A 16,769-nucleotide genomic window follows, 5' to 3' on the forward strand; every position below is an offset into this window, starting at 1 on the left:
TGAGATAGAGGTAACATTTTACCTAGTTTGATTATGTTTGTGTCATAATTTCTTAAAAATATCAAGTTAGGGAATTAATAGTAGTAGTTGTCTCTGGTAGTAGTAGTATTAATAATTGTAGGCATATTGTTTATTGAAGAATGCTGATATGATTAAAATAAGCTTTATGTTTTATCTTTTGCTCTTTAGAACGTAGATGGTTTATGTCGTAGAATACATAACAGTCATAACAGTATTTAATATCCTGCAGTTCGATATTATTTTCTTACTTTACCGTAATTTCTTGTTTCCTGTAATGTCAAAATAAAATCTTGACAATATGGTGAAGGTTGAGTTTTGAGCATATTATTTTTTATAATATTTTTATGATATTTTTTATGTCTTAATACTACCCTTATACTACATATACCGTATGATCGAATAAAAACGGCGTCAGCGATGGCTATGAAATGAAGATCGCTGCCATTTTTTGTATGTATTTTATTTGTATGTAAAATTATACTATATGGAGAATGTTATCAATCGTCATTTCCAGGCAACTAAACGCCGTTTTTTTCCTCATCCTACGGTATTTTCATCGTCAATAAAATTAAACTGAAATAAAACTCTAGAATTAAGCATCGTTTAAAAAGTGCTTTATTAAAATTCAAAAATTTAAAAGGGGTGTGTCAAAGTTTCTTCTTTTTTTTTGAAAATTTTTAAATGCTGTAGTTCCATATCATGTTTATAATCAGCAACGTTAATAATTACCTTATTTAATCTTGCTTAGACATGCATTAATATTTCTGCTACCTAAAGATTTTTCTATTCTTAAATCGAATTTATGTGATGTTCTTAGCATATCTAAAATATAAAAATATACATTGTATAAACTATATTTTTCCTAATAGAAGGATAAGCAAAGGATAAGGATACCTTAAAATTTATTTTCCACAAAACAAAGCATAATATGTAGTATTGACATAAAAATATCATAAAAATATTATAAAAAATAATACGCTCAAAAAAAACCTTCACCATATTATTAAGATTTTATTTTGAAATTACAGGAAACAAGAAATTACAGTAAAGTAAGAAAATAATATCAAACTGCAGGATATTAAATACTGTTATGTATTCTACGACATAAACCATCTACGTTCTAAAGAGTAAAAGATAAAACATAAAGCTTATTTTAATCCTATCAGCATTCTTCGATAAACAGTATGCCTACAATTACTAATACTACTACTACTATTAATTCACTAACTTGATATTTTTAATAAATTATGATACAAACATTATAATCTAGGTAAAATAGTAGGTATAATAGATAAACTAGGTAAAATGTTACCTCTATCTCATTGATATGTATTATGCTATTCTTCATGTCCCATAATATGCTATAGTACGGTGGGGTCAACTGTTTTAAGTAAGTGCAACAATGCAAACAATGTTTTCGCATCATACAAATCCCTGATTCATGTTACTCAGGCATGAGCGCGGTCTCCTTATTCCATGTCCTCTATGTCCTTCAATCTTATCCTGGAATATCAATCACGGGATGGAATACTGCTCACCCCTTAAGACTCATAGATTAAAGCATATTGGGTAAGAATAGGTACCCTGTTACCTCTTTACTAAGTTTTATCATTGTAATTTATGTCTTTAAAATTATCAAATTGGTATTTGAAGTATCCTAGGTCTTCGTGATGGTAGTAGGTACTTCCATACATATAATCAAAACTATTGTTGCCTGTAAATAACTAGAAGTTAAACAACATGGATATAATAAATGTCATCATATTGATAATACAAATATAATTCTAAAAGGTTTTTTTTAATCAATAAGAAAAAATCCGTATATTACAATTTTACTTCTAATGCAAATATATAAATAAATGAGATAATATTACTTATAACTCCGATTACAATCATAATACCTTAACTTCAAAGTCTCTATTATCGTTGTTGCTTTAATTTTTGATATCAAGATAAATCTTAAATTATAAAATAAATCATAGAATTTGTATTATTACTTTATTTGAACACTCAAAAAACATATGTTTTCTACTGAAAATAATTCGAAAATAATCTGCGACTTGACAACGTCGACGTTGTGCGCTTGCGTAGTATCTCTGATCAAATGCAGCAAATATGGGCTTCAAGGTCAGCCACCGGATCCACACCATTACCCTTTTTATATTTAAAGCCGTTTTCTTAAATATATTATGTGTTTTTAAAGCTTCAACTTATTATAACCTCACCTCAAACCTTTGACATTTGAAAGTTACATACATAGGTTACATAAACTACACCCTCTACATAAACTACATTAACTACATGTAATGTAGTTTATGTTGTTTTTAAAAGTAACATGTAGTTTTCCGAACCCTGCCCCAGACCTTTGATCCATCTTTGATCAATGAGCTTTGAGCAAAGGCTTTGAGTTTTTCACATCCCTTGGTCACATCCTTGGTTTGTGATATACGACGGCCTCCCCATAAGAGCAATGAGAGGATTTACGTCCCAGTATTGAAGGAGGACAGAAAATCGAGTCGAATGTTCAAGACATAAGTTCATCCTTGTTTAGTCAAACCTCCTACAAACCAAGGATAGACTTATGTAGGAAATGCATTGAAATTCTATAGCCATCCTTCAATATCGGGACAGGAATTTAAGCGGTACCCTCCGTATACTTTATTTTAAACGTATTTGGTTTGTGACCAGGGATCGGAAAACTACATGTTACTTTAGAAACTACATAAACTACATTACATGTAGTTAATGTAGTTTATGTAGATTGTGTAGTTTATGTAACCTATGTATGTCTCAACTTATTATAACCTCACCTCAAACCTTTGATATTTGAAACTTACATACAAGGTGCTAATTTTCTTAAATACATTATGTGTTTTTACACATAATGTATTTAAGAAAACAGAAGAAATATGGCTTTAAATATAATATTTACATCATATTATCTCTATTACACCTCATACAAAAAAAATTGTTCATAATATCAATACATAGTTTGTTCACGTAGTTTTCATGTAGTTAATAGAGAACAACGGCATACGGTCGAGTCGGCCTACAAACACGTAAACGTTTACGTACGCATGCGCATTTCTTATATTTTTTATTTTTTATACACGTAAAAGATTCTTTACGTCTACGTCTACGTGCCAGCAGCGGCCGACTCGACCGTATGCCGTTGTTCTCTAATGAACGGGAAAATACGTAGTTTTTGAAGAAAAACTACACGTAGTTAATCAGGTAAATTACGTCTTAATTAACTACTTCCGAACCCTGTTTGTGACCATTGAAAAATAATCTGACAAAACTCAAGGGCTTGCCATAGATGTTTGTCACCCTCAGGGTTCGGAAGTAGTTAATTAAGACGTAATTTACCTGATTAACTACGTGTAGTTTTTCTTCAAAAACTACGTATTTTCCCGTTCATTAGAGAACAACGGCATACGGTCGAGTCGGCCGCTCCTGGCATGTATACGTAGACGTAAAGAATCTTTTACGTGTATAAAAAATAGAAAATATAAGAAATGCGCATGCGTACGTAAACGTTTACGTGTTTGTAGGCCGACTCGACCGTATGCCGTTGTTCTCTATTAACTACATGAAAACTACGTGAACAAACTATGTATTGATATTATGAACAATTTTTTTTGTATGAGGTGTAATAGAGATAATATGATGTAAATATTATATTTAAAGCCATATTTCTCCTGTTTTCTTAAATACATTATGTGTTTTTAAAGCTTCAACTTATTATAACCTCACCTCAAACCTTTGATATTTGAAAGTTACATACATAGGTTACATAAACTACACCCTCTACATAAACTACATTAACTACATGTAATGTAGTTTATGTAGTTTTTAAAAGTAACATGTAGTTTTCCGAACCCTGGTCACCCTACGCAATGTCATATGTCAAGCGTCAAGCGACGCACAAGCGGTTATCGATTTTCGGCATCCTTTTCCTTTCTCAGCCATTTTGTTTTTGCTTCTGATTAAATTGACTAAGGTGTTGGCGTTGTGCAGTCTGATTTTAATGCAGTATTTGCCCAAATTTAGTTGTTAAAGTGCTGTACAGTTTTGTAAAGTATGTTGTTTTTATTATTGTTTAGTTTACTAGTTCTTATAGTGCCTTATGTTATACATATTGGTGTTTTGCATTGTGTTTTTAGGAAAGGAGTGCCGCGTCATCCATTGTGTCTGTTAATTGATGTGTTGAGTGCGTATGATCAAAGGGAAGGACCGTATTACAGTAAGAATACCTAATACTAACATGAAACGAAGTAGTGATAGAGACACCCCCCCAAGAAGCAAAAGATCTCGTTCAAGTATGGGCCGCTACGATGATAGTTCTGACGAACGTGTTACTCCAGATCGAGTTCGACGTCGTGGTAGTCGCGGCCGATCTCCAAGCCCTCGCCGTTATTTATCTCCACATCGGGATGAATATATGCGCCAAACCGAAAGGTCTTACCCATACAAAGTTTTGTGTGTAAGTGCTTTGCATCCTAAAGCAAGTGATGAGGTAATTAAAGATACTTTATATAGAGAATATAAGAAATATGGTGATCTTACTATAAGAATAACTCATGATGTAGATGAAAGGGTAGCATATGTATGTTTTCGTAATCCAGAAGATGCTAGAGATGCCAAGCATGCAAAACCTCGTATAATTATTTATGACAAGGTAGCTTTAGTTGAGGCAGTATATGAGGTTCCGCGTAATGATTTGTATAGAGGCAGACCTCGTTCAATTACTCCTGAATATGATAGATACCACTATGCAAGGTCACCTGATAGAAGAATTCCAATTGACAGATATGACAGAGCTTATGGACCAGCAGGTGCAGGTATGCATCGCGAATACAGACGTGATGTAATGCCTGTTCCTCATGATTATATGGGAAGAGCTCCTATGCATCATGGACCTCCTCATATGACCCCAGGTCATAGCTATGGTTCTCAAAGACATAACGCGTCTCGAACTCCTTTTGAAAAAAATGAAAACAAAAAGGACAAATTTCCAAATTATCTTCATCATGTGCAGCCTGAAGATGATCCTCTTGCTACTCGTACATTGTTTGCTGGTAATTTGGAGATAAATATTACAGAAGAAGAGCTGCGAAGAATTTTTGGTAGGTATGGTCTAGTAGAAGATATTGATATTAAAAGACCACCACCTGGTACTGGAAATGCTTTTGCATTTGTACGTTTTAATACCTTAGATATGGCACATCGAGCTAAAGTTGAACTTTCTGGCCAGTATATAGGTAAATTTCAGTGTAAAATTGGTTATGGTAAAGCCACTCCAACAACAAGAATTTGGGTGGGTGGTTTAGGCGTTTGGACGTCTATACCTCAACTTGAAAGAGAATTTGATAGATTTGGGGCAATCAAAAAAATCGAGTATGTTAAAGGTGATAATCAGGCTTATATACTTTATGATAGCATAGATGCTGCTCAAGCTGCTGTTAAAGAAATGAGAGGATTTCCACTTGGTGGTCCTGATAGAAGATTGAGAACAGATTTTGCCGATGTTACTCCTGGAGTACCTTATAAGCCAAGACCACCATATCCGCATGATATGGGTAGTGAAGATTATCGCCGGCTAGAATATGGTGCTGAGTATGATTATGATAGAGCATATGGAGGATACAGGGATAGGCCACTGCCCTATCCAGAAAGGAGGGCAGGAAGTAGAGGTCCTTATCGTTATCCCGAAGGTGAAGTTGATGAATGGGGCAGAACTAGAGATGGAGAATATGGTAGACGCTCTGGTTCTCGCTTGGCTAGGTCTCGTTCTCGGTCTCCTAGAAGATCCCCTGATTCAGATGATAGTGGATCAAGAAGGGCTGGACTTCTTGCATCAAGTCGTACTTTGCCAGAGGTGGCAAGAAAATGTACTACCATATGGCAAGGTGCATTAATTTTGAAGAACTCCCTGTTTCCAGCTAAGTTTCACCTTATGGATGGTGATACTGATATCATAGAAAGTTTGATGAAAGATGAAGAGGGAAAACACCAGCTTAGAATCACACAAAGGCTTAGATTAGATCAACCAAAGTTAGAAGATGTGCAAAAGCGTATTCAGGGTGCTAGTTCCCATGCTATCTTTCTAGGACTTGCTGGTTCTACTGCTTCAGTAACAAATGAGGATAGCTCTGTACAGACCAGGCCTTTGCGCAACTTGGTGTCATATCTAAAGCAGAAAGAAGCAGCAGGTGTTATTTCTTTACTAAATAAAGAAACTGAAGCTACTGGAGTTTTATACTCCTTCCCACCATGTCCATTTTCAACAGAACTTTTGAAAAGGTCCTGTCCAAATTTGTCTGATGAGGCGATAAAAGAGGATCATCTTATTATAGTAGTGGTACGTGGTGGAGCTGCATAAGTATATTTATTATTTGCACTTTTATTATACTATTTTTTAATTTTAGTGTTAATTAAGGTATAGTCATATATTTATGGGCTTAAAAGTTTACTGATTATTAGGTCTTATTTTATTTTTTGTTTCAATGAATTTATATATCTTTTTATTTTTTACATGTGATTATGTAATTGTTTATACATTGAAAAAATTGACTTTACTCATATATTCTCACATTACTTTGCCTGTTAGTAAATTACGCATACATATTTTATGACAATAATTTTGTTCAAATACCATATGTTTATTAACATGTGGAATTAATAAGATAAGATTTTTTTAGAAGTCTAGACTAATCAAAATATGACATACCTAAATTTATGCCACACATATAACTTGAACACCTCAACTTCCACTTCCATTTTGCTTTTTTTATATTCATATATCTGGGTCACTCTTAAACTTTTTTTTTAAATATCTACATATTATCTTTATTTCAGGAAGTCGGAGATCAACGGTAAATTTTGTAACCCATTGATTTTGTGTTATACATATAGTGTTTTATTAAAGAAATTTTGAAGAGTCAGAAATGTAAAATTGGTGCAGTGAAATTGATTAAGAGTGACTTACAGTTCTTTCTCATTTGTTTTTTATTGTTCAGCAAACGGTTATCATGGAACTTTCGTAAGAATATTACAGAAAATATGTGAAAGAACTGTTTATTGACTAACAAAAAGAATACTGCAGTGTACTTGTTTGTGTACTGGTGTAGTTAACAAAAACTTATGTATGAACAAAAATAAATTTTGTGATCTAGTGCTAAGTTTGGTGTCTATTGTAATTCATTAATTTGATGTTCATATTTTACTTTTCATAAAATATGAATAATTGGAAAAATTGTAGTGTTGTGTTAAATACATAAGTATTTAAAAAAATAGTGTTTTTCTGTAGTTCCTTGAGGGTGAAGTGTTTCCTATAAGAATTTTACTTGGTGAGTCAAATTTTATATTTTCTAGTTAAGTGTGTGTGAGTGTAACAGACATAGATTTAAATACGTGATATCATTTCAAAGCAAATATAGTAGTGACAATATGGTGTTTTGTCCTGGGTTTAATTAATATTTAAAAATAGTCTTTCACAAAAATTATGTAAATAAGTACCACCACTGATAAGCTCTAAAATATGATGCTAGATTGTAATAATTTATTCATATTTTTGTTTACTTATTTCATATTTTTAGTTCATATTGTTATTTTAAGTAGGTATACATTTATATTTCACTACAGCATACTATTTTTAATAATTCTAACAAAAATAAATATACACTGAACTGGAACATAAAATTCAAAATTTCTGCTATTTTGACATGTTTGCAAAACATTTATTTGTTGTCTTTAATTCTTTAATAAATTTCCACTACATATTAATAACTATAAAATTAAAATTACTCCATAGATTTTTTAAGAAATGAACATACTACAAAAGTATGAGCATTATTTATGATATAATAGATATAATACCATGATAAAAAGTTTTGTAACCAAAGCGATATAACTTTTTAACAAGAGTCTAATTAATGTAGTCTGTTTTCCTATAAGAATGTTCTGTAGTTAAACAAATCATGCTTGATTATAGGACTTTATCATCTCGGCGTCTAGTTGGCTTGGAAATGACTAGCGATGACATTCCCCGTATAATTTTACATATAAAATGACAGCGATCTTCATTACATAGTCATCGCTGACGCCATTTTTTTTTTCCTAGCATATTGCATTAGATGTAAAATATAAAAAAACGCAGCAAACCAAGAATAGCACAGGATTCTTTTGGAACTGCATGTGTAACTGTAACTAGACAGCATTTTAGTAGACATCAGCATACACATCCTGGGTTTTTACAAAAAATAAGTAAAGAATAAGTTTGACTTACTTCTGGGAACAAGGTCAATGTAATAGAGAACTTGACAAAAAAAATACATGAAAAATTATTTTCTATTATAACTACAATGTGTCCCGCTTTTCATGAACCCATCTGATATATCGGTCATTAAAGTTTTTTTGTTTAAATTTGGTTGGTAATTGTAAATCCTTAACTATCTTTGGCGCGCCGCATCAGGTGGGTAACAGGGGTCAGTTTTCCGGCAAAAGGATATTAAGTACCTATGTATTGGAGAATTTTTTCATATTTATATTCAACATCACCAAAATCCCCTAAATCCAAGGAAAAAAGTACCTATTGTTTCTAAATGATTTTCTTATGGAATTGCCTTTACTACAAATAATAGTAAATTAGTATGGATTAAGCTTGATTTTCATGCATCCGTTATCCGACGATACGATGGTACGATATTAATTTTATTGGTTGATTTTAAAGACTTCGATTGGTTAACCGTTTCTAACCAATCAAAGTCTTTCAATTCAACCAATAAAATTAATATCGTATCGTCGGACAACGGATGCATGAAAATGAAGCTTTAGTCGGTTTTTGGAAATGCTGAATCAAAATATATTAGAAATAAAATCACGCTATTGTCATTTTTACAATATATAATTACCTCCCAAGTAAGTATTAAGAAAATCGTTTTATTTATTAATGGCGGACGTATTAGGGTTGATTTATGAAAAGTAGGACACACTGTAAATTGTATGAAAACATACAGGATAGGCCAAATTGGACACTTAAAGGGAAACACCATTTTCTAAAGCAGATAGACGAAAACTAATATCAGTATCTAGGCTCAATTTTTATGAACATGACGGTAAAAACTGCACATCGATATATGTTACCGTTTCGTAGTTACAAGGTATTTTTCAAAAAAGTGAATTTTTAACAAATCGCTCTTTTGGATAATAACTTTTCAATAATTTTATTATTAATTTTATATAATTATTTTATTTATTCCAAACCTTTTTGTTATAAAAATTTTTGTATTTTTATGAAATCATTTCTAAACCATCTTTTTACGGAGACTTTAATGGTTTAAGTATAATTTTTTTAAAATTAATAATTTATCAAAAGTGGCTCACCCCTATAACTTTTTTATTTTTTTCAGATAAAAAAACGAGATTTGGTATGTTAGTATATGACATAAATTAGGATTGATTGACGTATTCAATTGTTTTTGGCCACTTCCTGTTTCACCGGAAATGACCTACAACTTTTGATTTTTAACTAGCATCCTCGGTATTTTTTACTTTATTCGATAGAAAATGACAATGGGCGCATTCAGTACGCACACCGGTTAGTCCACCGGTGTAGAAAATTAAAGTGAATGCCAATGGTAATTCACCGGTTGTGGTCACCGATCACTTGAGAGCACTTGAGGGGAGTTAAATACCGTATTTTGTTTCCGGTTTATGTACATACCGGTCGGCGTAGTTTGTCATAATTGTCACCTGTCACATTTTTGTTGTCTCGATCGTTTAATAAAAAGTTATCGGTAGGTCTTTACCGGTTGATACCGGTGTGTTTACTGAATCCGTCCATTGTGAATATAATGACATATATCATATGTCACCTTTTGACATTCTCGCTTAATAAAAAATGGTAAATTTTAAAATTCAATCTAGAGTGCCATGGCAATGTTAAAAGCACTAATTCTTAATCAAGGATCCTTGGAAAAATAGATTTGATCGTCTAATGTTATTAGTGTCTTGTCCTGGCCAGTTAGAAAATGCTCGAATCGTATTTTTAATCATATCTCAGTTTTTTCAAATGGAACGAGGGTTATTAGCATATTTGGAAAAAGCATTTTTTACTAATAATTTGATACCACACACTTGGTATTTCGAGTCACATTTTCGAGTTACGAACCCCAAGTTATAATTTGAAATAAACCATATGCGAAAATAACAAAAGTTGACATATGATATGTCATTCTATTCAGAGTGTTATTTTCTATCGAATAACGTAAAAAAATACCGAGGGTGTCATTTAAAAATCAAAAGTTGTCGTCATTTCCGGTGAAACAGGAAGTGACCGAAAACAGTTGAATACGTCAATCAATCCTAATTTATGTCATATACTAACATACCAAATTTCGTTTTTTATTTTAACTGAAAAAAAAGGTAGTAGGGGTGAGCCACTTTTGAGACGCACCCGGTATAAAAAATCAATTTCTGTTGATAATGCTTAAATTATTAATTTAAAAAAATATATACTTAAACTATTAAATTCTACGTAAAATGTGCTTTAGAAATATTTTCACAGAAACACAAAATTATTCATACTTAAAAAGTTACGCGCCGCGCCGGGTTTTTAAAAATGCGCATGTTCGAAAGACACCCTGTAACTCTAAAACCGTAAGTGTTATCGACATGCGGGTTTTCCCATTATGTTTTTGATGAAAATTGAGCTCCAGACACCGACATTAGTTTTTGTCTATCTTCTTTAGAAAGGGGAGTTTAAAAGCGTTCAATTTGGCCCAACCTGTACATACGTAAACCTAACTTAACCACAATAAGGAATTAAAAATGATCCGCTAAATTCTAGTTATTTCGCATTGGTTTATTCAAATTCCAAAACTGTAGCGGAAGTCAAAAATAGTCTCCTTAAACCCGGAAAAGATCCAGAGTCTCCAAAAAGTTACCGACCCATATCCCTCCTTTGCCATCTTTTTGAATTCTATGAAAGACTAATCCTTTACAGAATAACGAAGATCGTCGACTTAAACCTCATTCAACACCAAGCAGCTTCAGACCTGGAAAGTCTTGCTTCTGTCAATGCAAATCCTCGCATTGACAGAACATATCGAGGAGGGGTTTGAGAATAAACACATCACAGGGCTGGCCCTAGTCGACCTAAGTTCTGCCTGTAACACGGTAAACCACAAGGTATTACTGCATAAAGCCAACGAGACCTTGAAATATTACCACCTAGTCAAAATACTTGAATCCTTGCTCCAAAACAGTTTTTCGTGATGCTCGAGGCCAAAAAGAGTCGATGGAAAAACCAGAAGAATGAGCTGGTGCCAAATCTTTTCAACATATACACAAATGACCAACCAATTCCAGGTTAGAACCTTTGCATATCGAGATGCCCTAGTAATAACAGTTAAACGCAAAGGGTTCGAAGATATCAAGGAGAAACTAGAAACCGCCCTAAAAACAATGTCAATTTATTACAAAAAGAATTATTTAAAACCCAACCCCACCAAAACTAAAGTGAGTGCATTCCGCCTAAATTCGAGACAGGCGAGCCGCATACTTAATGTCACATGAGACGGGACACCACTAGAAGACACAGATATGCCTACCTATTTTGAGGTCGTGCTGGACAGAACATTAAACTAAAATATCACTGCGAAAAAACACGCAAAAAAGTAGAAGCACGAAATTCCCTAATAATAAGTAAGCTGACCAATACCAAATGGAGAGCCAAACCTTTCGTGCTCAGAACTTCTGCTCAAGCTCTATGTTTCTCAACTGCTGAATATGTCTGCTCAGTGTGGTGTAGATGTAGATCTGCCCATGCGAAAAAGGGGAATATTAGTTTGAATGAAACATGCAGAACTGCGGCGCCTTTCACGACATGGAACATCTTCAATGCCCTGCCTGCCCCCACAGATGTACCCTCGACGACCTGTGGCTGGCTAAACGGGATGCATTGGACGTAACCCATTACTGGGCTAACAAACTATAGTCCGGATACGAAAAAGTAAAGTAAGTCTAGTTATTTCAAGCAGTTGTAAACGTGCTGCTATTGGTCGTGACGTCAAAGAGGATAATCCTTAGACCTCTTTCAGACGAGGACGCTGTATCCCAGACGCGTAGTTAAATTGTACCTTACACCTGTGCCTTACACATGGCATTCGGCGACGCATACAGTATCGCGCGGCCGAATTTTTGAATGTGGAATTTTCAGCCGCCCGGCGACGAAGAAGTATCCGGGATACAGAATTATCATAGCTTATGGGCCTCTTCAGACTTGCATACTTTTGCGATACAAAAAGTTCGATTTCACAGGCGAACAGAATATTTATTGTAGGTGTATTATAGTAAAATAATAATTCAGTAGTGAGAGTGAGTTCGAACAATAAATAAGAGAACCATGGATCGTGCCGCTTTCGATAACGAAAAATTTATAAGCTTTGTATTATTATATATATGCCACAGCAGAACGCACTCTTCAATATTCATTTTATAATACAATAATACGACTGCACCGCACTGAAATTTGTTTTAAACTAGATTATTTTGTATCTAAAAGAAAGTATGCCAAAAGAGTATCTCGAAAGTATTCGACTGTAATTCTTCATCCCGTATACAGTATCCTCGTCTGAAAGAGCTCTTAGACTAAAGCCCCGTTCTCAGAACTCTGTTGTGTCGCTGGCGACACTGGTTGACACTTTAAACAACCAATGGACGCGTTCAGGAAACACAGCCGCTAACTGCCAGCGAATATTCTCGCTGAGTTTGCTTCTCATTATATTCCCTAGACGGCAAAAAGAAACAGCAATTTCCACAGATGTTAAATATTATTTAAAAAAAATATTACAATGGCTGATTATATTTCTAATGAAAAATTATAAACTATTTTACATACAGTTGACTACAGATAAGCATATAGATATAGAAAAGTGGATATAAACACCACTGACTTTGCCCAGCTTAAATATTTACTGAGAATTCTGTTCAACGGCTGACGGTTGCTGTGTGTCAGAAAAGACCGTTCAGGGAAGTCGCTTTCTCAGCTACTCAGCCGCCGACCATCCCTGAACGTGTCCAATGAGAGCTGAACTAAATTTAAAATTGACAGCTGTTTAAATTTTGTACAAATATCATTTGTACTTTGCCGTTGGCGATAGTACGAAGTTCTGGGAACGGGGCTTAAGAATGTATAATCTAATGGTATAATCCTCGTTATAATCACAGTAATCCCGTATACGGATGCCACTCGGCTACCAGCGAGGTTTTTTCATTTTTAGTTTCTTTTTCGTTTATTTTACGTATATGTATTTATGAATAGGGGAATATACCACCAATAATACTTTTAACAGGGTGCTAATCAAAAAGTTGCCGCCAATATGTTTAATTATAATAATATTAATTGATTTTGGAGGCGACATTACGTTCATAACGTATTATACATTAATCATTCATATATCAAATTAAAGCTATTTTTATTCTGTGCATGATGTTATAATAATAATAATAATAATAATATATACTTTATTTCAGAGTATGTTTCAAATATACAAATATAATATAAATGAACACAAAATGAAATGACGTCAAATACAACAATGTAACCCTATATTATTTTAATTCAAATAATCACTTAATGAATATGGTTCTAACTTAATTAACAATTTTCTAACTTTTTTCTTAAATACTCTGTTGATTTGAATGCATTTAATTTCCCTCGGTAATTTGTTAAAACATTTTATGCACATGTAATATGCACCTTTTTCTGTTAGTGTAAGTCTGTGGACTGGAAAATCAAAATTGAGTGTCCTTGTATTATAGATATGATTCTGTGAATGTTTTTTAAAAATTGACTTATTGTTAAATAAAAAAAGGATGCACTCGTATATGTACAGACCATACACTGTTAATAGACTATTAATTTTAAACACATTTCCTACAAGAATCTTTAGAAGCCATGTTATAAATTAACCTTATTACTCTCTTTTGACAAATAAAGATCTTTTCTAAATTTTCAGTAACAGAACACCCACCCCAGAAAATAATTCCATATCTAATTACAGATTCAAAGTTCGCAAAATATATTATCTTTAATGTATTTCTGTTCATGTACTGACTTATGACTCTAATCGCATAGGCAATTTTGTTCAATTTCAATGATAACTTGTTAATATGGTCAGTCCAATCCAAGAACTCGTCAATACAAATTCCTAAGAACTGCGTATTTGTTGCAATTGAAAGATCCAGTTTATCTAGATTTATATTAGTGACTTTTTCTGCTCTATTCTGTTTTGTACTAACAACTACTACATTGGTTTTTTCTTTGTTTAATAAAAGTTTATTTTCCAAAAATTATTTATTTGCTGCCTCAAACCTTATATACCCTCAAGCTTTATACCCTTACTCAAAATATCTGTATTGTCTTCCCATCCTATCAGCATGTTAGTGTCATCTGCATAATTTATAATATTTCTGTCTACATTAGGCAGAATGTTACTTAGATCATTGATATATACAATAAAAAGAAAAGGTCCGACTATACTACCTTGAGGAACACCTAAGTTATTTTCCAAAATACTAGACTTAGTAGAATTGATTCCTTTTTGGATTATTACTCTTTGCCTGCGATTACTAAGGTACGACTTAAATAGTTGCAAGGCATTTCCCCTAATCCCATATCTTTCTAATTTGGTTAGAAGAAAATCTATATTTAATGAGTCATATGCCTTGGATAAATCCAAGAACATACCTAAAGCTCTTTTGTTGTCTTCTAATAAGTCCAGTATCCTACCTGTAAACTGAAAGATAGCTGTTTGTGTGGATCTCCCTTTGATCTACCCATGTTGAAATCTATTGAATAGTCCGCAAGAATACATAAAGTCTTTAGCCCTAGAACACATAGCCAACTCAAATATTTTAGAGAAACCCGGAAGCAAACTGATGGGCTGATGGGTCTATAATTTGTCAATGACTCTACGTCACCTTTTTTATATAATGGCTTTTTTAAAGATAATTTTATAAGGCTGCCTGTGAAAAATTTGCCGCAAATAGGGGTTGCCACGTTTCAAATAGTAGTAGGAACGACTTTGTACGGGTCCGGCAATAATGCTCGGGCATATTTAGCTCATATAATAAAAAACTTAGGAATTTTGTGTTAAGTACCAACCTAAAATATGTGTTATAGTCTAAGATCCAGCTGCAGGATTATTACGCCCTATATTTTTAATCAAAACCTAATTTTTACTTATATTTTTGAATAGGGGAATACACTTTTAACAGGGAGGACCATTTTAACCAATGAAAAAATTGCCGCAAATAGGGGTTGCCACGGTTCAAAGTTTTTCCTACTACTTTATATGGGCCCGGCAACAATGCGTTGGGCATCTAGCTCCTATAATAAAAAACTTGATAAGTGCAAATTGCAAACCTAAAGTATGTACTAGGATATATTTCAGGAAAATATTTTAACTTCTACAGGATGGCTCAAAAAAGGGTAATCTTGTGGATCTGTGGATCGGGATAATTTTTTCTAACTGTAACAATGCCTCCCTTATATTATTGCATTTTGGGCTTCTTTTGTGATCACTTTACGTGTAGTCCTAAGATTTATTAAATATGTTTTGATTTGCGTCAAAAATATTAATAAACAAATAAAACAATATTTTTTAGCCTTTTTTTAAACAAAATATTAAAAATACAAGAAATGTCCTGAAGTCAAAAGTATAATAGGTATTTACTATAGTTGGACTATACTTATTTTTTTATAAATATCGTAATCTTAAACCATACAAAGTGTTCAAAATTCTATGCCAAACTTTCTAAAATATAAAATATTTTTTCTTTGTTTTTTTAACGAAGCACCCTGTTAATATTCTTTTAAAAAATGAAGATTTTTGTATTTAAAGCATTTTAGAATTTTTAGTGGTTCCATATAAAAAACCGAAGAAAAACTATTTTGTATTTTAGAAAGTTTGGCATAGAATTTTGAACACCCTGTATGGTCTAAGATTACGATATGCATAGCAAAGTAAGTACATTATATAGCTCAGAATTTATAGGCGAATTCTAGGTAGGTACGAGAAGTTTCAAGTAATGGAAACGTAAGTCGACTGGCTGTCTAATGAATATAGACTGTAATATGACATATGACCCTTTATGTACGAGTATACAGGTTGTTAATTTGTTCATTACTCGCGGCAAGAGCTTTATGGTTGAAATATGGCAACCTCGGCCTGCTCGTCGATAGACGACGCGACGGGACGAGTCGGCAGAAAAATCAATAATGCATGCGTTCTCAATAGGCAGTGTTGCCATTCTGTTCCCCTGTAAGTAACTGTCGAGTTAACAACCTGTATACATACCAACATGAATGTTATTTATAATCGCTCCAGCGAGAGAATATAATTTCGACAAACATCAAAAAAGCGATAGTAATAACTGTTAGCTCGTGGTAATAATTTATCCAATGGACTAACAATGGACTGCTTCGATTCCCAAAGAAAACCCAACGTCGAAGGACCACTCTTTCGAGAATAAACCCACGAATTGAAATCACTACTTTATTAAATTATAAATAAATTCTTCACAATAACAAATAATAAAATTGTTTAAAAATGTTATTGTGGGAGGAGTAATTCCAATAAACCTTGTAACAGAACTTAAAAATTCGTTAAAATAAAAGTGCGAATTGGCGCTATGGATCAATGCTGCTTCCAGCAAGAATAAAGGGCTACTAATTTATA

General features: G+C 33.1%; 1 protein-coding gene and 1 long non-coding RNA gene across 3 annotated transcripts; one reads left to right on the forward strand and one right to left on the reverse strand.

The window, feature by feature from the left end:
- Positions 1 to 311: 311 nt before the first annotated feature.
- LOC115888431 lies at positions 312 to 2,126 on the reverse strand. Its single transcript, XR_004051256.1, has 3 exons — positions 1,923 to 2,126; positions 1,334 to 1,735; positions 312 to 843 (listed from the first exon to the last, which is right to left on the reverse strand). It is a non-coding gene; the product is annotated as an uncharacterized LOC115888431 (long non-coding RNA).
- Positions 2,127 to 3,915: 1,789 nt separating this feature from the next.
- Positions 3,916 to 7,317, forward strand: LOC115888400 (RNA-binding protein spenito). 2 transcript variants are annotated; one of them, XM_030908124.1, is made up of 3 exons: positions 3,916 to 4,102; positions 4,188 to 6,385; positions 6,883 to 7,317. In XM_030908124.1, the coding sequence occupies exons 2-3, from the start codon at positions 4,241 to 4,243 to the stop codon at positions 6,901 to 6,903; spliced, it is 2,166 nt and encodes a 721-aa protein (XP_030763984.1). In that variant the 5' UTR covers positions 3,916 to 4,102; positions 4,188 to 4,240; the 3' UTR covers positions 6,904 to 7,317. The 2 variants fall into 2 exon arrangements, with proteins under 2 accessions (XP_030763984.1, XP_030763983.1); XM_030908123.1 differs by having other exon boundaries at positions 4,188 to 7,317.
- The last annotated feature ends 9,452 nt before the right edge of the window (positions 7,318 to 16,769 follow it).

This window comes from Sitophilus oryzae, unplaced genomic scaffold (genome assembly GCF_002938485.1).
Source record: "Sitophilus oryzae breed Bouriz unplaced genomic scaffold, Soryzae_2.0 scaffold_738_pilon_pilon, whole genome shotgun sequence".
NCBI classification, from domain to species: domain Eukaryota; kingdom Metazoa; phylum Arthropoda; class Insecta; order Coleoptera; family Curculionidae; genus Sitophilus; species Sitophilus oryzae.